At 36.0% G+C, this 22,593-nt stretch overlaps 1 protein-coding gene across 3 annotated transcripts; it reads left to right on the top strand.

Annotated features, from left to right (window-relative positions):
• The first annotated feature begins 11,836 nt into the window (after positions 1-11,836).
• LOC145124081 (Tetratricopeptide repeat (TPR)-like superfamily protein) lies at positions 11,837-21,964 on the top strand. 3 transcript variants are annotated; one of them, XR_013715498.1, is made up of 24 exons: positions 11,837-12,040; positions 13,119-13,215; positions 13,302-13,363; positions 14,320-14,412; positions 14,659-14,731; positions 14,829-15,152; positions 15,323-15,390; positions 15,488-15,619; positions 15,735-15,776; positions 15,853-16,368; positions 16,465-16,622; positions 16,694-17,156; positions 17,222-17,284; positions 17,374-17,475; positions 17,564-17,869; positions 17,947-18,039; positions 18,202-18,303; positions 18,433-18,537; positions 18,651-18,784; positions 18,857-19,040; positions 19,129-19,373; positions 19,443-19,533; positions 19,618-21,551; positions 21,669-21,964. XR_013715498.1 is itself a non-coding variant. In XM_079059303.1 (23 exons), the coding sequence occupies exons 2-23, from the start codon at positions 13,155-13,157 to the stop codon at positions 21,439-21,441; spliced, it is 5,241 nt and encodes a 1,746-aa protein (XP_078915429.1). In that variant the 5' UTR covers positions 11,837-12,040; positions 13,119-13,154; the 3' UTR covers positions 21,442-21,555. The 3 variants fall into 3 exon arrangements, 1 of the variants encoding a protein (XP_078915429.1); XR_013715499.1 differs by having other exon boundaries at positions 11,839-11,993; XM_079059303.1 differs by lacking the exon at positions 21,669-21,964 and having other exon boundaries at positions 19,618-21,555.
• The last annotated feature ends 629 nt before the right edge of the window (positions 21,965-22,593 follow it).

The raw sequence follows: 22,593 nt of genomic DNA, 5'->3' as shown, positions 1-22,593 counted from the left end.
AGTCTCGTTGTGAGGATTAACGGGGTGGGGTAAGAGTTGATTATATATATATATATATATATATATATATATATATATATATATATATATATATATATATATATATATATATATATATATGGGGAAATTGTATATTTTGTGTTCTAAATTATATATGATATAACATTGTGGGATTGAAATCCCTATGTACTCACCAGGTTTCCCAACCTGACCCACTCCAGCTTATTTGTATCACAGGTGTCGATACGAAGCTACTTTGCACTGAGAGATTTAAAATAGATGTAGATCACTAGTGTAAATAAATGTAAGTTCTATTTATGCTTATGTTCCTGTATTGACGATGACATCCCAATGTTTTAAAATGAATAAAAATACATTTCTTCGGAAATGCTTTGATAACGCATTTATCATGTTTTTCTGGGAACAAATTCCGCAACATTTTTATTAAAAGAAGTACTCTGATTTTTATAAAGCATAAACAAAATCGGTCTTTTCTGGCCATGAAAATGGGGATGTCACATTATTAGTGATAGTACACTAATAAATATGGATGAACCTAACAACTACAAGGAAGCCATGGCAAGCCCGGAGTCTGCGAAATGGAAAGAGGCTATGGACAACAAGATTCACTCCATGTATGACAATCAAGTTTGGAATTTGGTTGACAATGTACCAGGTCGTAAGACGGTCGGGTGCAAATGGATCTTCAAGAAGAATACCGACATGGATGGGAAAATGCATACATATAAGGCACGATTGGTTGCGAAGGGCTTTACTCAAACTCCCGGAGTTGACTATGATGAGACCTTCTCACCAGTAGCGAAGATTAAATCTATAAGGGTTATGCTAGCCATAGCTGCATTTCATGACTATGAAATATGGAAAATGGATGTCAAAACTACTTTCCTTAATGGGAAGTTGGCTGAAGATGTTTACATGAGTCAGCCAGACGGTTTTGTCAATGCAGAGCACCCTAATAGAGCGTGTAAGCTTGAGAAATCCATTTATGAATTGAAACAAGCATCTCGTAGATGGAATCTTTGTTTCGATGAGAAAGTCAAAGAGTTTGGTTTTTCGAGAAGCGAGGATGAGTCCTGTGTATATGTCAAAGCCAGTGGGAGCATAATTAGCTTTCTCGTTTTGTATGTGGATGACATACTGCTCATAGGAAACGACATCCCAACCTTACAGGAAGTTAAGTCCTGGCTTGGGAAGTGCTTCGCTATGAAGGACCTCGGAGAAGCTGCTTATATTCTAGGGATAAGGATATTGAGAAATAGGAGTAAGAGACTAATAGGACTTAGTCAAAGTACTTACTTGGATAAAGTGTTGAAACGTTTCAGCATGGAGAATTCCAAGAAAGGGGAGTTACCAATCCAAAGCAATACCAAGTTGAGTAAGACTCAAAGTCCGAGTACCGATGTTGAGATAGAAAAGATATGCAGAGTACCTTATGCTTCCGCAGTAGGCTCAATCATGTATGTTATGACATGTACTAGCCCTGATGTGGCCTACGCTTTGAGCATGGTCAGCAAATATCAAGGAAATCCTGGTAGAGCTCATTGGACTGTGGTAAAGAAAATTCTTAAGTATCTGCGGAGGACTAAGGACTGGTTTCTTATACTCGGTGGGAGTGATGACTTGAGAGTGCGAGGGTATAGTGACGCCAATTTTCAGACCGACCAAGATAATTTCCGCTCTCATTCGGGCTAGGTCTTTACCCTGAATGGAGGAGTGGTGACATGGAAAAGTTCCAAGCAGGAGACGGTAGCTGATTCAACGTGCGAATCAGAGTACATAGCAGCGAGCGAAGCGTCAAAGGAGGCAATATGGCTAAAGAACATCATCGGAGACCTTGGAGTTGTACCTACCATAAAGGAGCCTATGGAGATTTTTTGCGATAACGAAGGTGTGGTTGCCTTAAACAAGGAACCGAGGGATCATGGCATATCCAGGCATATCGACAGAAAATATCACTTTATTAGACATCGGGTAGAAGAGGGACTCCTCGTAGTGAAGAGGGTGTCGTCAGAGGAAAACCCAACAGATCCCCTTACGAAGGGACTGAGTAGGGTTAAGCACTTGCAGCACACTAGGAGCATTGGGTTGAAGGACGATATTAGTTTTAGTGATTAGATAAACTTTAGAAACTTGTAATAGATAAATTGTAATTAACATTTGATGATTAAATAAAGGAGTATTATTTATAAGTAATGTTACTGTCTTATGTTAATTATTTACTATTGTTTCACTTTGCATGTTTTGACTTCCTAAATAACAAGATTATTTAAACTATCCACAGTCGGTCATACGTTGGAAGTAAGTATGAAAGAAGACAGTCATGAAATGGCTTGTAGATTGTCTAAGCATTTAGACATAGAAAAGGTTTGATGCAATGTTCATGAGTGCTCCTGAAATAAGATTTGAGTGTTGGATTAAACCCGCACTCACATGAATCACTTCATGGAATTTAATCACGAGTGATTGTGAGACGATAATATCATATAGTATTTAAACCTAGATATATGAGTTGTTTACGAGTCGGTTGTGCATTGATAATGCGTAAACACATCAGTAACTTGATGTTATAAAATGCATTGTTGTGTACGATTTGATGAGTAAATAGTACAAGCATATAAGTCGAAGTTTATATGTTCCTTTTATCCTATGAGGGAAAAAGCGATATCTTGGACCCCTCGATGATTTTGTTTTGAATTATGTGTCGGGCCTGGTCAGGACTGAATTGATGTGTTCAATTAAGTTCTATGTCAGACAAATCTGGGATCGAGAAACAAACTGCTGGACAATAAGTATGACTATGTTCCATGTAATTGTCTAAACGATATCTTGAGAACGGAGGACTATACGATCCCTTATCTAAAGGACGTGTCAGAGTTCTACAGCGGCTTTTGAGAGCTACGATTGCTAATCGGATTTTGAAGTCATACTTGCATTTATAGTTATTAGACTTATCCAAGTGGGAGACTGTTGGATTAGGTGTCTAAGCCCATAACTATATTTGGTATGTACTTGACCCGATTGTAGCATGGTCCTTTTGGGTTGCCTTCACCAAAGAAACTTGACTGGAAGAATAATAGAGAAAGAGGATAAAAGTGATTTATTAATATATTATATGAATAATATATTAAAAGAGAAATCATATTATTTAATTAACATTGGTCAAGAATTAATTTAGAATTAATTTTGTGGTCAAAAGAGGTTAATTGAATTAAGGGGGCTAATATTGTAATTATGTGATAATTGCAATATGGACTGAGGAACCCTAAGGATAGGGGTGGACGAAATCCTTATGGAAGCCCACTGGATTTCGTCCATGGTAGGGATTCTGGAAGATTCCTGTGGGCTGCTTAGGACTTAAGCAACCTGATTAGGTATTTGACTGAAACCCTATTCTTCAGCTATATAGGGACACCCATGGCATCCCAAAATCGGACACTTGAAACCCTAGAAGGATCACCAGTCGATTTTGAGCCTCCTCCTCTCTCTTTAACATTCTCCAATTGCTTGTGGTGTTTGTGATCGATTAGAGGTATTACATTTGTGATACTAGGCTCTCAAAGGCAAGGATCTTCAAGCTACAATTGAAAGGTAACATTCTTACTTGTTGATTTCGATTTCTATATGATAGATTTAGGGTTTATAAGCTTTGGATGATTATTGCATGTACAATTAGAAAAACCTAGATCCAAAGCCTTAGGGTTTGCATGTGCACCATATGATTGATGTTTTGCTTATAACCCAACACATATATCCTCCATATCACTCTGATATCCTGCATAAGACATCAAACATGAAGATGTTTATGAGAGATAATATGAGAATCATATAATACATATAATTTCCTATTATAAGTGTATATATAGTAAATAGTATTGTATCTCTGGTGACTCTCTATATGGGGGGTATGTCGGATACATGTCTCCAATTCGGATATCCTCAAGGCGTACCATTCCACTATGTGTTGAGCCTTCTTGCAATATGTCTTGATCTAAGGCTCTAGTCTTCAGGAAGTCAACCTAGGTTTCTGATCCAAAAATCCTCTAGTTGCAGGCCTCGAACTGATTTCTTAATTAATCGTACTAAACTATCGATCCATAAATCCTCAAGCATTTAGGTTGTCAACTACGACATCCAGGTTTAGGTGTGTGTCGGTCAGACCATAATAAAACTTAGTTGCACATTCTAGGTCTAGTTGTGGTACGGCCGCAGTACTAGACTAACCCTAGGATTCGTTTTTGACCTAAAATCTTAAGTTGTGATTTAAATGGATGGTTTTTATAGTATATTTATAAGAGTTTGCATAACTCTTTATCGGATTAGTGTTTGATTTGAGGTATTTTATTAATTCTATGTTTTTGTACTTCAATACTATCAAGTAAGGATCGACTAGGTGAGAAGTGCCTAAGGGCAGGACCATTTTAGCATATAGCCGTTCTGAAATTCAACAACCCAAGCGACGGTTCAAACTAGTCACCTATCCCGTAAGTAGTCTATCTATACGGTAATTAATAATAATACTTTTATTAGGTTTAACTAATTTAGAGTATATGCCCTAGGTTATAGTCGTGGTTCCTAAGAAACTAATAGTTCGCTATAAACTGTAGCTCTGATACCAATCTGTCACACCCCCGGCCGGCGGCAGAAACATCGGGCTGTGCGACATAGGGATATTACATTGAGGCACACAAATATATTGAAAATTACACAGAAATATAACACAAACAGTACTTGTATTTATTATAACTTATTTTGGGGTTACATTGTTTAATATATCAATCATACATCCTGAACATAACTAGAAACGACAAACAAACAAAAATAAACTCCAACAAGCTTCCTTGATGACATCCTCCTCTACACGACTATCCTCCCCACTCATCTCCCTGAGAATACATGTATTTTAAAAACGTCAACATAATGTTGGTGAGTTCACAGGTTTTTATAGTTTCTGCTTTATTTGATTGTATTTTAAGAATCCTTTTTCTTTTTAGAAAAACCTTTTTGTCTTTGTTAAGATATCTTACCGACCTTAACTTATTATCTTTATGGGATATTTTACCTATCCTATCTTACTATCTTTGTAGGATATTTTACCGCTCCTATCATATTATCTTTATATTTTAGGATATTATATTAATCCTAACGTATTTTATTTACCACTTGAAGGCGTCCCTCTAGGTAGTCGGATCTCTAAGGTGGTTGTAATGTATTACCATGAGCCCCCACAATTGACGTTGTAGACTAATAATTTCCCCGCACCATGCTTCATCGGACGTCGACTAGTGCTTGAATAATAAAGAAAGTTATCATGTTGAGATTGTAGCTAGCAATCGCAGGTGGGGGTGTAAAACCCCTTATAGATCTATACATATCTTTCTGGCTCTCGCAAGATTAACGATTACAGGTTCGGGGTAGCCAAATTTAATCAGGCCAAGGATGAATAATATCATCTCACTAACGCATTAACCTTAGGTATTTTATCTTTTATCTTTCTTTCTTACTGGTTTCCTGTAATTATCACAATATAAATCTTTTACCTGATATTTGATACCTAAAACTTATAGATCTCATAATTACTTTATGTGTGTGTGTGTATATACACACACACACACACACACATATATATATATATATATATATATATATATATATATATATATATATATTATTTTGCCATACATATATAACCTAATTATGGTAATTTGAAACATGATATTTGGGTAGAGTAACGATTCAATACATTGCATATTTCTATATTTGACCAGCATTACTTCTAGGTAATATGTTATCCTTGGTATTTGGTCATCATGACGTCTAGGTAATATCTCTTCATTGACTATCAGACATTATAACTCTTAGGCATAATATCGTAGCTTACAATTAGGTATAGTATATATGGCTACATTATCCTAAGGTTTCATGCTTTATATAACTATTGATATAAATATATTTTGATAAAGCAGTTTGAGAAGCATGTATCCACCCCTCCACCCCTCCCCCCCACCACGCGGTAAAACTCTTAAAATAGTGAAATAGGGTCATGAACTCACCCTTGACGTGTGAGACTGTTGATGTAGGGTTGTATCCGGATCAGGACTCCGGGGACCGCTCCAAGGATCCAACAACTTCTAGAGTTGAGAGAGAGAGAGAGAGAGAGGCTTAGAAGGTGTGCAGAAGAGGTATGCACTGCATTCTATTTATAGGCAGGGATATTGGGTGAATGCGGCGCAAAGATCTGCATATGTCGCACGTGATCATCATGGATCCATCCAGAGTTTGCCACGTGTCACCTCCCATATTGGCCACGTCTCTCGTAATCTACGGTAATCCAGTGTCAGGTGAACGACGGGCATAGACATGCACCTCGTGCACACGAAATGATTTTGTAAAAATCATAACTTTTTTGTGCTAGCTCCGATCTAAACCCTCTTTATATCTATGTAATAATCTCAAGCAGGGGCGTATCTAGCAAGTAAGAAGGTAGGTCCTAGGACCTACCTAAAATATGAATTTCATTAATAATATATATACAACAAAAATTATGAACTACCTTAGAAAAAATAAAGGGCCTACCTTGAGTTTGTTTTTTAAAAAAAACGTCTTAAAAATCATTTTAAAAGAAGATAAAAATAAGTTACATGGGGCATTTGTGTTGTTAAATATATAGGGTTAAATATAATACATAGTTTTTATCAAAAAATAAGGTATCAATGCACTAATAATCAACTAGTTTTTATTAAATCGTTCGGTTTTTTCAATTATATTTTAGTCGGTTTTTTAAAAAATTTAATTGGTGGTGCCTGATCGGTTTTTTCAGTTATATTTCATTAAATCGTACACGACCCGACCCGACCCCTCACAAGTGTTCGTGATTTTTTTTATCGGCTTCACTTAATTTGGGAACCACGTGATATTTTGTTCTAAATTCGCCACTGATCTCAAGGAATAATACAACTCTCTTTTAGGTTGTTTTAGCTATTTTAACTTTTGTTTTTGTGCCTAACACAAAAATCATGTAACATCCAGATCATTGAGGTACTTAATTTCTTGAATATCTAACCTTTTGGAAGAGGGTCACGATGTGAGATATGGTGGTCACGTCGTGAGTGACCATTGACTTGTTGACCTGTGTTTTCGAGTCTCATGAAATGAGTTATGAAGCCTCACGACGCGAGAACGGCCTAATGATCTAAAACCCTAATGTTCGAGTGTTCAATGGAATGAGAGGTCTAGGGTTGCCTATCCTCAGCCTCCCTCACTCTGTAGCCTCCTGAAAACCCTAATCTCGACCTGCTTGAGGTCCTTATCCATTTTTAGTGACCTTGAAGAACTTATTTGGTGGTCTTTGGCTCATTGAAGTGGAAGAAGACTTGTGTGGAGCATTCTCTTGCCAATCCAGCTTCTACCTTACCCTTCTTGCTGAGCTTTTGGACCTTTGTAAGTCATAAAGCTCTGGCCTTTTTACCTATTGCATTCTAGATCTAGGCTTTAAGCTCCTTTTTACATGGTTGAGTTGGATAGCCTGCATGGGATCCATAAAGTCGGAAACTTTATGGGTCATTGAAACAACTTCTGTATTATAAGCTTTGGACCTGAGTTTTGGAGTTGGTTTTAGACTCCAATTATGAGTCTTGATCTCATTTTCCCTCTTTTGACCTAGTGAGTGTTTAAGTCATGCATTGGACATGCATGACTAAAAAGCCACGATTTTTATTATCCTTTCGGTGAGGGGAGACCCTCTAGAAAGTCCCAAGTATTGGCTTAAAGGAATAAGATCTTAATGCTCAAAGTTGGCCAAGGAAACGCTCACGACGTGAGGATGAGCCGGCCACGTCGTGACAATGCATGCCATTTGCGACTGTTTTTTTTGGTTTAGGTCACGACGTAACCTGGGAGTGGCCACGATGTAACGATGATTGGAATCGAGACTTGGTGAGTTGATTGGATGAGTTGACCCGCTGAGTTAGGACCGGGTCAAGTTCATACTCACAACGTGACCATGAGCTGGTCACGACGTGTGGATCAGCTGTTGACTTTGACCGTTGACCTTGAGGGTTGACCGTTGACTAGTAGATTTTGGCTCAGCTACTAATGTCCTTAAAGGTAGATTAAGGTTTTGCCTCGTGTGATTATCTAAGTGGCGTTTAGCACCTGTTGTGGGATTTCGAGGACGTGCCGACTTTTGAGCTGCTTTGCGAGGTGAGTTTGCTCACTATACTGTAGGACACTAGGGATTGTATGTGCTTGTAGTATTTGTGACTCTTGTTGTATGTGTTGTATTCATGTATGCTTGTTTTCTATATGTATGTGGGGTGAAATAGACCCGGTATAGCCTTGCGTTGACATATGAGTTGAAATAGACTCGGGGTGAAATGGACCCGATACAACCTTGTGTTGACACATGAGTTGAAATAGACTCGGGGTGAAATAGACTCGGGGGTGAAATAGACCCGACACAACCTTGAGTTGGCATATATGTATGGTATGCGGTATTTTGGGGAAGTCACTAAGCTTTGTGATTACTGTTTTCAGTTTATGTTTCAGGTACTTTGGGTTCGAAAGGGAAGAGCTCGTGATGATCACATTGCACACACACCATGTTTTTTCACACTTATTGACTCCGATGTACTTTTGGGATGTTATTTGATTTACTATGAATACTTTATGGTTTTGACAAACATGTTTGGTTGATGGTTCATTCTATATAAAAACGAAAATTTTTGGTTCTAAATTTTGAGACGTTACAAATCATATCTCCCTCATACGGATCCTATTTTCGACATTCTTTTTCCTGAAGTTTATATCTTAAGGAGTACTACAAATCTCCTTTTTTTCACTTTTAGTCAAAACTCAATCAATCTCTATGTACCGTTTTGACGTAATTAACGTTAATTACGCAATTGATTTTTATCTTTATAAAATCTATAACTCTCTCATTTGGAGTCGGATCCTTACGAATCTTATATCCATGGGATCACGTTAACGAGTACTTTCCAAATACGTTAACCAGCTTTGAAGATAGTACAACTTTTTGGACGCTTATTTTTTAGCCTAGCAGTCGATTTAACAATAAATGTAATGGCACATTTGATTCTTATTATCTCATAAATTAAATATTACAATCTTAAGCTATTACATGTATTTTTCCCACTCTCTCCTAGCGGTGTTCAGTGACGGAATCCTCTCGTTGTCATAGGTTAAGTCAATAATAAGGTTTTTGAAATGAGTTTTCAAAGTAATCATAAGAAATAAGGAAGTACTTAAGTGAAAAACTAATTGTAAGTGCTCATTATCACCGTATGTGTGTCTAAGTCTCTATTCCATAGTTGGAATTAGAATCACCAAATGAGTAATGTAATCATGATGCATGATTAGATTTGAATGAGTCTAAGAACTTTATTCATGTTTAGGATGATCATCGCGATCATATTATGGACTTGCAATAAGTCATTAAAAGCTTAAGACATAAGGTACTACTTGATGTCATTTGAGTGTGCCTTTAAACTCTATCGACATTGAGTACTTAATCCATTATGTCACTTTTTGGGTTCCCAAGAGATTAAAGTACAATGCCTTAAACAGATCTACCCACTTTTACCCTTTTAACTTTCTATCCTCGTTTCACATCATCGCATGCCTCCTCCCTGAACCTTATCGCTGACCACCTGTAACACCACCACCTACCCTATCGTCAACCACTTGCAACACCACAACATTTTCTTAGCTAAAACACACTTACTTTCTTATCAAACAACGCTTCCTAACATTGTAAAAACCAAACGTGCATCGCCATCTCTGTAAATACGTCGAAGAACTCCATTTCCGGAAACTGCCACATGTGAACTTTTCGAACAACGTCCTTTTTGGGTGCACTAATCACATGTAATCCAGTCATTCAGTTCTATTAGACTTGAACATACCTTATTCCTAATTGGTTTTCAATTCTAAAATATTATTAGTTGAATAAACTTAATATTCATTGGTGAATGTGACATGAAATCAATCACCACACTCCTACATGTTTCTCTTTGTCTTTTCCCCACTTCACTGTCCTTGAAGTCAAGCACCAAATCAACCATGATTACAACCCAAAACAGGGAGATTGTATAATAATTTCAAGTTTCTTAAATACGAAAAAGAAAATTTATGTAATTCAAGAACATGGAGACATAAAAGTTGACTTTTGATAGGTTGTTTCTTGGTTGTACATAAAGATACACCAAAAACGTCTATAAATGATGGTCATGGATATGTGGTCAAATTGGGTGGCGTTGTTGTGTCTGATCAACAAAATTAAGTACACAAAAAACACATTTTACTTAATTTCAACCCACAATGCATAAAGTTTCAAAGAAACTAGTAAAAAAATCAACTGGAAATAAGTCTTGCTCAATGGTTTCTCAAACCAAGAGAACTCGTATGTGGTGGCTCATCGAACACTAACAACTATTTCGGGAGGTTTGTATAGATGGTGAATGTTGGTTGGATAGATGACATGTTCAATCTTGTTAAATGGGGCAAGGGTGTGGGGTACATAAATTGTGTTGGGGTGGGGTCATCACACCATACCACTAAGCTTTTTTTTTATACGATGACGACAATAATGTTTTACTTCACCTCCTTGCACAAACTCTGCTTTTGGATGGCGATGAAGAACCGACACACCTCCACGGACAACAAATGGTAAAATATCACGAAGGTTAAGCGACTTTAGACAAGGGGTTACGTTTGATATATGTCGATATGGATATGTGGAGGAAGGTGAGGAACAAAAAGATGGTGGTGGGAGATGAGGTGAAGATATTGGAGCGGGTATTGGTCATGGAGGAAAGGGTTAGGAAGAAAATAAATAGAGATGGTCAATATATTTGAAAGGTTGGGAACTAATACTATTAATAAATAAATAAAAATAGAAAAGAAGGATATATTAGTAATTTTTATATGACTTAATATATTCTAATTATTGGTGTTAAGTTTAAGAACCAAATTCATGATAAAATCTTAAAATAAAGACATTTTTTCAATTTGAAACTATTTTGTACCTTACCTAGAAAAATTGCAAATAAAATGAACCATTTTTGTAGTTTTCTTTTAACATATTTATTTAACTAAATGTATTAAAGAGCCAAATAGTCATTAAATTTGATACAGGCCAAAATTCACAAATAAAACCTCCTTAAACGACGGTTTTCTTTTTTTTCTTTTTTTTTTTGTTTTTTTTTTTTTTGCAATAATAAAACTATTCGGACCCAATTCAAAGAAAACATAAACCACTTACATCATGTTTTTAGTTTTCCTTTACTTTTTACGGAACTAAAAGCAATATTACGATTTTAAAATTTGTAATAATAGTTTACTTATAAATGGTTGCTAAAAGAAGTTATAAGCTAGTTATTGTTTACCTAAAAGGAATTACATAAATGATTAATAAAATAAGTTACTATTTTAGGCAGTTAATTTTACTACAACGAATCACACGAAACTTATGTTGTTTTTTTACGTAAAAATTCAAGTATCTGTCGCCGAGAATTTATATAATTATTATTTACCATATTTCTTTAGATATTTGGAAAATAATAATAATAATAATAATAGGTCCAAAGTAAGAATGATAGCTCAGAAACTGCCAATTTATATATCTGACCGTTAAATCTCAACCCTTCCTTCCTTATCACCCACTCACCTCCTTCTCCTTCCCCTTTCCCTCTCTCTCTCTCTCTCTCTATATATATATATATATATATATATATATATATATATATATATATATATATATATATATATATATATATATATATATATATATCTTAATTTCATCTTTCAATCTCTCTAATGGTGCTCCACCTCCTGCCCTCTTTATATACACACTAAAAAACACTCACAAAACCCTAAAACACACAAAACCCTAAAAAAACACAAACACAGAGATATAATACACAGCATTGGCTCTGTTTTTACTTCTGACTGATTGGGTACTTGTTAAACTTCTGATTCTTATTGCTCTCTGCAAGCTTTTCTGGTAATTGTTTTTCATATTCATGGCCTTTTTTTTGTCATTCAACAACTCCTCCACATTTCCTAGCAAAAATCCATCAATTGTTCTTCGTTATTTTAGCCAAAAGTACACTTTATTATTATTATTTTTTTTGCTTGTGTTTACTCCGTCGCCTCTGTTTTTTGTTATTTGTGATTTGAAACTTATTGGAGTGAAGAATCTTTAGCTATATACATAGCCTTCTTTTTCATTTCAGAATTCCATGAAATTTTCTTGCAAAGACCCTTTCATAATTTTATCCAAAATTCGATGTTTTTTTCTTGTTTTTTTGTCAATTTCATAAATCCATGACATTCTGTTAAAAAGCCCCATAAATTGTTGTTCATAATTTTATTCAAATTCAAAGGGTACTTTTTTTTTTTCCTGTACTTCTATTTCGTACTGAGTTCAGCATCTTCATCGGTTTCTGTTAATTCTTTGCAACCTTGATGGTGTTTTCGTCACCCCCACGATTCCACGACATTTTCTTGAAATAACCCATAAACTATTCTTCGTAACTTTTTTTTTTGTTTAATCCACAATCTTTCTTGCTCTATGCTTGTTGGCATGGTCATTTTTGTCATTTCACTATTCCATTACGTTTCTTGAAAAACCCCATCACTTATTCTTTATATTTATATAGACTTTCTCTTTGTTTTTTTATTTAATTAATAATTAATATCTTAGTATTCATAATCTTTGTCGCTCTATCGGTCTATCCTATCTTTCTGTAACTCTTTCTACCTTCCACGGTTATTTTGGTCATGCCACAATTCGATTACATCTTTGTTAAAAAAGCAAAAGAAAACCATCTATTATTCTTCACAATTAATTATTTATCTTTAATCTAATTCATATTGAAGTTACATATTTAATGCTCTTTGGTAAATTTTGGCGACTGCAATGGCCTTTGTAGTTATTTCACAATTCCATGACATTTTTTTGGAAACCCTGTCAATTATTTTTCAATATTATCTCAAATTAAATATTTCATTTTTCGTATTTAGTTACTTTATATAAAGAACCATATATTTATTATTTAATACTTCATGTTGTAATTCAGAGTAAGAAAATTAGTTGAAGCAAGAGCTTTTGAAAAATGGCGCCCAAGAATGGACGTGGGAAGACCAAGGGAGATAAGAAGAAGAAGGAAGAGAAGGGTATAATTTTATTATTTTTTAATAATAATATTTTTTATTAATAATTATTTTCTACAATAATTAACGAAGAATGTGTACGTTTGCAGTTCTACCAGTTGTTGTGGATATAACTGTGAATCTTCCTGATGATACCCATGTTATATTGAAGGTTCGTACAATTACTTATTATTTTTATAATTAAAAATACTATTTTTTTAGTATTGACATCATTTGAAAATCTTATCTGGAAATGAATAAATTGATGACAAAAAAGTTTTAACATTTTTTCAATTTGATTCATCTTTGATAGTTTATAATCACATGTCATGAAGCTCATAGGCACATGCTATATAAACTAGTTTATTTTGATGTATTAATTAACTAACTCGTATTTGGCATTATCTCTTTCTTTACAGTAAAAAATCAAAGGGTAATGGCTTGATTTGTCCATTATAATCTATATGATTTTCCTTATCTTTTGCTAAAACAAGGACTTATAAACATTTCATTAATATATATATATATATATATATATATATATATATATATATATATATATATATATATATATATATATATCATGGAGATGGCTAGAAAGTTAGATAAGATTTTGAAGGTTTATGACTTGCTTCTATATCAGGTCAAAAATGTCATTACCAAATTGTTACAAAATTGTCCGAACTATACGTGTCTATGTCAATAAAAACGTGTTACCTATATCGTCTATCGAAAATTCAAATATATGCATTTTAGCAACCAACGCCACCTACAATTAATTACAAATAAGAGGTGTACAAGAAAACACGTAAATACGGTCATTAGAAGTCGGGTATATCGTTTCCGGTATACTTTAAAACTCAACTATCTTTTTTTGGAATAATCCTATTCAATGGTACCATGCATTTTATGGATAATATTAAGAAATCGACTCCATATGAAAGCTTGATGTGGGCCCAATCAATGAACTACAAGAATATTTTCAAAAAAATAAATAAAATATATGTATTCCTGTTACATGCTTTAAACAAGACAATGGTTTATTTGTTATTGCACTACTTCATTTTCAAACTGAAAAAATGAGTATATGATATTTTTCTTGTAATTATATTATCTGATTTTGAGCAGGGAATATCGACAGATAGAGTTATAGATATTCGTCGACTATTATCCGTGAATACAGTAACATGCAACATCACAAATTTTTCGCTCTCTCACGAGGTACGACTTATAATTGTTTGTATCAATTTCTATCAGCAATAATCATTCACATCTCATAAAAACAATCAAGACCTGTAAAAATATATCTTTCAATAGAAAATGTTTTTTTTTTTTTTTTTTTAAATTTTTATTGGTTTTTTATATTTGACCAATGGGCCACCTTATCTTTTCAATTTGGTTCAGTTGGCCCATTAACAAATGACACTTTTCGTCCACCCATTTCATTTGCCCTTCTTTTGTTAACAGGTAAGAGGACCACGATTGAAAGATACGGTGGACGTTGCAGCATTGAAGCCATGCACGCTCAATCTCATTGAGGGTAATCAACCACTTTATTACTGCCACGTGTTACTACCCCGCGATCTTACACACAAATGACATTTTTGTTCTCACATTTTTTATTTATTACATAACAGAGGACTACGACGCTGAAACCGCCACGGCACATGTCAGACGATTGTTGGACATCGTTGCTTGCACGACGTCGTTTGGTCCGTCGCCGGTGGTCAAGGAGGATTTTGGCATTAATGTGCCGGAAACCAAGACCGGAAAGAAGACGAGCAAATCACAACAAACCAATAAGCGGTCCTCGAGTGTGACGACTTTGACTCCTCCATCGCAACAGTCGCAGTCGAAAGATGTCTCCGTGGATGGAGAGGGAGAGCTGAGCAACTCGTGTCCCAAGCTTGGTAGCTTTTACGAATTCTTCTCCCTCTCTCACCTCACTCCTCCTATCCAGTGTAAGTCTATGAGCACACTCGATGACATACTTGGATCTTTCAACAAAATTGAGACAATTTCATCATTCATACAATACACATACACATAATTAATACACACTCAATTTGCTATAGTTTTTGGTCTATTCCTCCGTGCTGACATTAACATTCTATCGCAAATTCTTGTGCAGATGTAAGGAGGGCAACACGGCAAAATGAAGATGACATTTTAATTGATGATCATCTTTTCTCGCTTGAAGTAAGAAAATCCTTCAACAGTTTATTAAGTATTTGTTTTGTAAAACATGTGTTATTTGTTTAATTACATTCCTGAGGACTTAAACTTTATGGTAAAGGTGAAGTTGTGCCATGGAAAGCCTGCCCATATAGAAGTCTATCGAAAAGGATTTTGCAGCATCGGGAAGCAGCGAATTTTATGTCACAACCTTGTTGATTTGCTGCGGCGACTTAGCAGAGCATTTGAGAATGTAAGTTTCTAAAGATATCATCTTCATTATGTATGTTAATTACCTTTTCCATATAGCCATAATTTTGGTTGTCCATATACTTGCCTATTTGAACAAGCGGTACCTATCATTTCAGGCTTATGAGGACCTCATTAAAGCATTCACAGAAAGGAACAAGGTACACTTGTGGAGTGGGATTAAGGTCAATTAGTGTACATTTGGTTTGTTAACAGTTGTTTTAACTACTCGTACAGTTTGGAAATCTCCCGTATGGGTTGAGAGCCAATACATGGCTGATACCTCCTGTTGCAGCACAAGCGCCTTGGGTTTTCCCACCTCTTCCTGCAGAGGATGAAAGTTGGGGAGGAAATGGGGGTGGTCTGGGAAGGGATGGAAAAAGTGATTTGCATCCTTGGGCTACTGAATTCATGTATGTTGCATCTATGTCTTGCAAAACTGCACAAGATAGGCAGATTCGAGACAGGAAAGCTTTCCTATTGCATAGCTTATATGTCGATGTTGCCATTTTCAAAGCCATTTTAGCCATTCAACACATAATGGAAAACCCAAACATAAATCATTCTAATTTCACTATACATACGGAGAGCATCGGTGACTTGAGAATCAGAGTCTTTAAGGATACTCCTGATGCTAGCTGCAAAATAGATACAAAGATTGATGGATCGCAAGCAACTGGGGTGCAGAAAGAAAATTTGGTGGAGAGAAACCTACTGAAAGGGATCACTGCTGATGAGAACACTGCTGCTCATGTAAGATGATATTTCAATTCCAATCATCTTGATTTTATTATCTTCTTTTTTAATTTTATTTATGTGCGAGTTTTTTTTTTTTAAAAAAAAAACCAGGATATAGCTACTCTTGGTGTTGTGAATGTAAGGTATTGTGGTTATACTGCTGTCGTGAAAGTTGAGGAGAGAAAAGATGACAAGAAACATTCTCCATTGCCATACATTGAGCTTCTCGATCAGCCTGATGGAGGAGCATGCGCCCTCAATATCAACAGGTTTTTCTTCATCATTGGCATATATTACATTTGTGCCACTTAGCGTGTTAATTCTCACTAATTTCTTGTAGTTTGAGGTTGCTGCTTCATAAAAAAACAAGTAGCATTCTTCCTAATTTGAAAAGATCTGAAGGCGAAGAGCTCGGTACTTCTCGAGTCCTTGTGGAGAAACTACTAAAGGAGAGTTTAATGAAGCTTCAGGAAGAGTGTGTTGAATCTGACAAGTTTACAAGATGGGAACTTGGAGCTTGCTGGATACAACATTTACAAGATCAAAAGAAAACAGAAAAAGACAAGAAAGCTTCTACTGAAAAGGTGAAGGTTGAAGGGCTCGGGACAGCTCTTCGATCTTTAAAAAACAAGAAAAAGGATTTGGAAGTTGTTGATGCTGTGAATGGGGAAGTCGAGAATTCTGTGTTGGACTTTGTTGTAGAATCTCCCAACTCAGATGAAAATGACAACGCTTTAAAAAAACTGTTATCTGATGCTGCTTTTACTCGGCTTAAAGAGTCAGAAACTGGGCTCCACTGCAAGGTGGTGTTAAAATTAAAGTGTTGTTATATAGCATTCCATATTAACCTGGTGCTTGTTATTTGCAGTCTTTGTTGGAGCTGATTGACCAATCTCAAAAATATTACAACGAAGTTGCTCTTCCAAAATTGGTAACTACATTACATAGCTAAAAACATCATCTAATTAATGTAAGTGTGATGATAACGGACAGATTGTTGCACTTGATCATCATATGTAGGTTGCAGATTTTGGTTCTTTGGAACTATCACCGGTTGATGGGCGAACTCTAACTGATTTTATGCACACACGAGGTCTCCGCATGCGTTCTTTAGGACAAGTGGTTAGTTATTTTTCTTTTTCTTTCAATTCAATGGTATCTGTAGAAGGCTTTGCAGTGACTAATGCTTGCTATTTCTGTGTTTGAGCAGGTTAAGTTGTCAGAAAAATTATCACATGTGCAATCTCTATGTATACATGAGATGATAGTACGAGCTTTTAAGCACATTATACAGGCAGTGATTGCTGCTGTTTCTAAACCAGAGGAAATGGCTGCTGGAATTGCTGCTGCACTGAATCTGATGCTTGGGGTTCCTGAAAGTAAACAATCTTGTGTTCATTCTGTAACAAAGACATGGCTAGAAGTTTTCTTGAAGAAGCGATTTGACTGGGATCTTGCCAGCTTTAACTACACAGAACTTAGAAAAATTGCTATACTACGTGGGTTATGCCATAAGGTAATTGATTCATACATAACAACTGAATGCACCCTTCCTCCCTCAAGTATCCTTAACATTGCAAACAAATTTTCCAGGTTGGCATTGAGCTGGTTCCAAGAGATTTTGATATGAACTCTCCCCAGCCTTTCAAAAAGGAGGACATCATCAGCTTAGTACCAGTGCATAAGGTGATAAATTAACAGATCATATATATATATATATATATATATATATATATATATATATATATATATATATATATGATTGATTGCTCATTGTTTTTTTTACAACCAGTCAGTTCATACCCATATATATTGTTTCATGTATCGATTTATTGTATTATGTTGCAGCAAGCAGCATGCTCGTCTGCTGATGGACGCCAACTCCTGGAATCATCAAAAACTGCCCTCGACAAGGGAAAGCTGGAAGATGCAGTTAGCTATGGGACAAAGGTATGAGTGAGTGTTACATTTTTTATTTTTTTTTTAAATATATATATATATATATATATATATATATATATATATATATATATATATATTAGCATGACCTAACATGTTATTACTTATTCCTTCTTACAGGCTCTTGCAAAGCTAGTTGCAGTGTGTGGTCCTTATCACCGAATAACTGCAGGAGCTTACAGTCTCCTTGCTGTGGTTTTGTATCACACTGGGGACTTCAACCAGGTCTTTATTTGTTATTATTATTTATTAATATTAATGGGTATTGTAGATATACTATTTTGCTGTTTTGTCTGTCTTTCAAGCTCTCAGATTGATTGGATTGGATTGAATTGCAGGCCACAATCTACCAACAAAAAGCTTTGGACATCAATGAGAGAGAACTGGGATTAGATCATCCAGATACCATGAAAAGCTATGGGGATCTTGCTGTGTTCTACTATCGCCTTCAACATACAGAGTTGGCTCTCAAGTATGTTTTTTTTTTTTTTTTTTTTTGTTCATATTTAATACAAATTGGTTTTCTTACCTACTACAATATCAGGTATGTAAAACGAGCATTGTATTTGCTACATCTTACATGTGGCCCATCACATCCAAATACGGCTGCCACGTACATTAATGTAGCTATGATGGAGGAAGGTCTGGGAAATGTCCATGTCGCCCTCAGATATCTCCATAAAGCTCTCAAGTGCAACCAAAAGTTACTTGGGCCAGACCATATCCAGGTTGCTTATTTACTTGTTAAATTCCACCCCCCCTTCCTCCCATAAAACAAGAGTCTACATGGTTAACTATGTTCCTTTTGTTTTGCAGACTGCTGCAAGTTACCATGCAATTGCAATTGCTCTCTCTTTAATGGAAGCTTATCCTCTGAGTGTTCAGCATGAACAAACAACCTTGCAGATACTACGCGCAAAACTTGGCCCAGATGATCTACGCACACAGGATGCTGCTGCTTGGCTCGAGTATTTTGAATCCAAGGCTCTTGAACAGCAAGAAGCTGCAAGAAATGGGACTCGGAAACCCGATGCATCCATAGCTAGCAAAGGCCATCTTAGGTATGTTTAAACGATTTCCTTCAATTCATTTCAAACCAATAAATGATTTGTGTAAATGATGATGGGCAGTGTATCGGATTTGCTTGACTATATCAATCCAAGTCATGATGGACAAGGGGCTGATGGTATGGGTTTAAAACGTAAAACCTATATCCAGAAGGTATGCTCAGTTACATTACATATATTATTGATATATTCATAATAAGGAAAGTGTATCTAAGGATACAACATATTCCATTTCCAGTTGAAGGGAAAAAGCTACCAAACCTTGGAGGTGGCAAATGCTGAGGAGGCATCTCCAAAAGATCTTCTGAAACAAGTTACAGATGAAGAGAAACAAGAGGCAACCCTTGAACATGAGATTCAAGTGAATCACGAATCCACCTATCTATCTGTTGAGTCGATACCACCAATCAAGGAAGAAAGTGTTGAAGAAACACCAGTTCCAGTTCCAGTTGCTTCCGAGCTTCAGCCACCAGAGGAAACGGGTGCACAGAACCAAAACCCTAACCCTAACCCTAACCATTCTAGTAATGAAGGAGGAGGAGAAGAAGGGTGGCAAGCGGTTCAAAGGCCAAGATCAGCAGGCTCATATGGACGTCGACTAAGACAGAGGAAAGCAGCAGCGGGTCTCAACAAGTTTTATGGCTATCAAAAGAAAGGTGTAGTTGATGAGTCTGAAAATGGAATTGGAAGGTTTCACTTTGTAAAGAAACGAGTGATGTCTCCTTCAACTTATGTTGACTACCACACTGCTACTCCTAATCATAATAAATTTGGGCGTAGAATTGTCAAAGGTTTGACATACAGAGTTAAGTCCTCGGGGCCTGTGCCTGTGGAAGAAACTAATTCTAATTCTTCGTCATCTGAACAAACAACGAAAGAAGTATCAGTAGGACATGTACCACAGACACAGAGAAGATCCATGGTTAGCATTGGAAAATCTCCTTCTTACAAAGAAGTAGCCTTGGCCCCACCAGGTTCCATTTCTCTATTGCAGGTCAGGGACGGAGATGATGACATTATTCCTGATGATAAGGAAATCGATAATGGTAAGCACAAGGAATCTGTTGTTAAAGAAGCGGAAGAAGAGATTTCTGAGAAAGTGGATACGAAAGATGAAACAGAAGAAACTCATTTAGGAGATGATGTGCTCCCTGCAATTGCAGATGTGGTGGAGGTTGATAAGGTAATAGACAAAAGTGTAATAATCGACATGCCAATTCCAATTGTTCCCTCTAATGCCAGTATAGAGACAGAAAATGTAAAACTAAATCAAAGCCAAGAACCCCCAAACAAGAGGTTGTCTGCATCAGCTACTCCATTTAACCCATCGCCACCTGCTGTCCGTGTTGCACCAATGCCCATGAACATTGCTCTACCTCCTCCTGCTCCTGGGCCCACCCCATGGCAAATGAATATGACTCTTCACCCAAGACCACCTTCTTCACCTCACTCACCCTACCCTACACCTCCACTTCCAGGCACCCCCAATATGATGCACCCACACCCATTGCCTCTTATGTACTCTCCTCCATATACACAAGCTCCATCGTTATCATTACCCATACCCAACACTAACACTACATATCCTGTAACCACCGGTCCCTTTCATCCCAATCATTTCGCATGGCAATGTAATATGGGCGCTAATGGGTTACAATATGTTACTGGGCCCGTTTGGTCAAACTGCCATCCAATGGAATTCTCCATCTCCCCACCAGCAGTAAGGCCGATTTCTGATCCAAACATGGAGACCAAACAGGTGTTTGATGCTCCTCCTAGTTTATTGGAGGTTAACAATGTGGATGAAACTAAGCAAGAAGTGAGTCTTGAGAAATCTAATGGTTCAAATCATGGCCAAAGGGTTGAGAACGAGAAGACGTTTAATATATTGATAAGGGGGAGAAGAAACCGAAAACAGACTTTGAGGATGCCCATTAGTCTGCTCAACAAGCCGTATAATTCTCAGTCCTTCAAAGTCATATATAGCAGAGTCATCAGAGGAAGTGAAGCTCCAAAGTCTAGCACCAGCCTTTCTTCTCAACCTACTGCTACTGCTACATAGTTGGTGGGAGTGGGATACACATGATTACAAAGTGTAGTTCCATAGTTTTGCCATGTAGACACAGATATCAAGTTACATGGATCTCAAATCATCACTTGAAAAAGTTACAGGTTAGTTTAATAACTGCATGTTATTGCCATCTTGTTTCTTTCCTTGACTTGAATAAAGAATAAAAATGTAGTTGTCAATCTTGGTTACATTTTGCTTTCATTCATCATGGTTTTTAGGTTTCAAAACCAGATAGGCTTTGCAGTCAGTCAGTCAGTCATACTTGGGATTTCAGAGATGTTGAATAATGACAAGGACACAACACACAGGTTTAAAAAAAATTTGGATTGTTGGTGCATATCATTACAAGACTAATTAATTGGGTGGTTATCCCATGGCCATGATGATTAAATTGGATTTGATTGTACATGATACCATTTTTGTTTAAACTGAGTTTGATTTAGACATACAAAATCCCCAAGTAAAAAAAATGTTGCTGATACTAATACTTATAATAGAACCAATTCTTAGTCCATGCTATATGTATTTCTTTAGCTTTCTATTCTTCTTCTAAATTTAAAGGATTATGTGCATATGATCTATCACTCGGTAAGTTATGCTTCTGTTAAGATCTAATCAGACTTTGATTATTGAGTCTGACTCTAAAGTTTAACAACTAAATATCATAGCTTCGTATAGTTGTTTAAAGTAGACATGCTAATATAAAGTATACAACAACGCAAAGCATACAAAAATGTAAAATCACTCCCTGGAACATAACATAAAGTGTGTAAAGGTTTACATGAATACAGCTTGTGGCACACCCTCCACTTCAACCTCAACATCCTTAACAAGTCCATTTGCATAAACTGCTTGTTTGATGAGTTTTAGTGAGCCTTGAAGATCATCTAGCTGGTTGTGAGGATCTGGGATGGTATTTTCATCAACCGAGAGGACTATTGTCATGTTATCCACATAGCTTTGGAAATTAATCATCAAACTCTATTTAGGGAATATATATATATATATATATATATATATATATATATATATATATATATATATATATATATATATATATATATATATATATATATATATATATATATATTAGCAGCTCAATACCATAACCATGATTTAGCTCAATATGTATCCTTTTCCTTA

This window comes from Lactuca virosa, chromosome 7, assembly GCF_052849685.1.
Source record: "Lactuca virosa cultivar CGN04683 chromosome 7, Lactuca_virosa_CGN04683_v6, whole genome shotgun sequence".
Lineage (NCBI taxonomy): Eukaryota > Viridiplantae > Streptophyta > Magnoliopsida > Asterales > Asteraceae > Lactuca > Lactuca virosa.
Note: the sequence above shows the minus strand (reverse complement) of the source record. Positions and strands in the feature narration are given on the sequence as shown.

Bases quoted from the DNA above. Each gene is read 5' to 3' on its own strand.
- LOC145124081 (XM_079059303.1), top strand. From the start codon at position 13,155: ATGGCGCCCAAGAATGGACGTGGGAAGACCAAGGGAGATAAGAAGAAG. The intron at 15,777-15,852 runs GTACACTTGTGG...CTACTCGTACAG, and splicing joins CATTCACAGAAAGGAACAAG to TTTGGAAATCTCCCGTATGG. The intron at 18,040-18,201 runs GTGATAAATTAA...ATTATGTTGCAG, and splicing joins GCTTAGTACCAGTGCATAAG to CAAGCAGCATGCTCGTCTGC.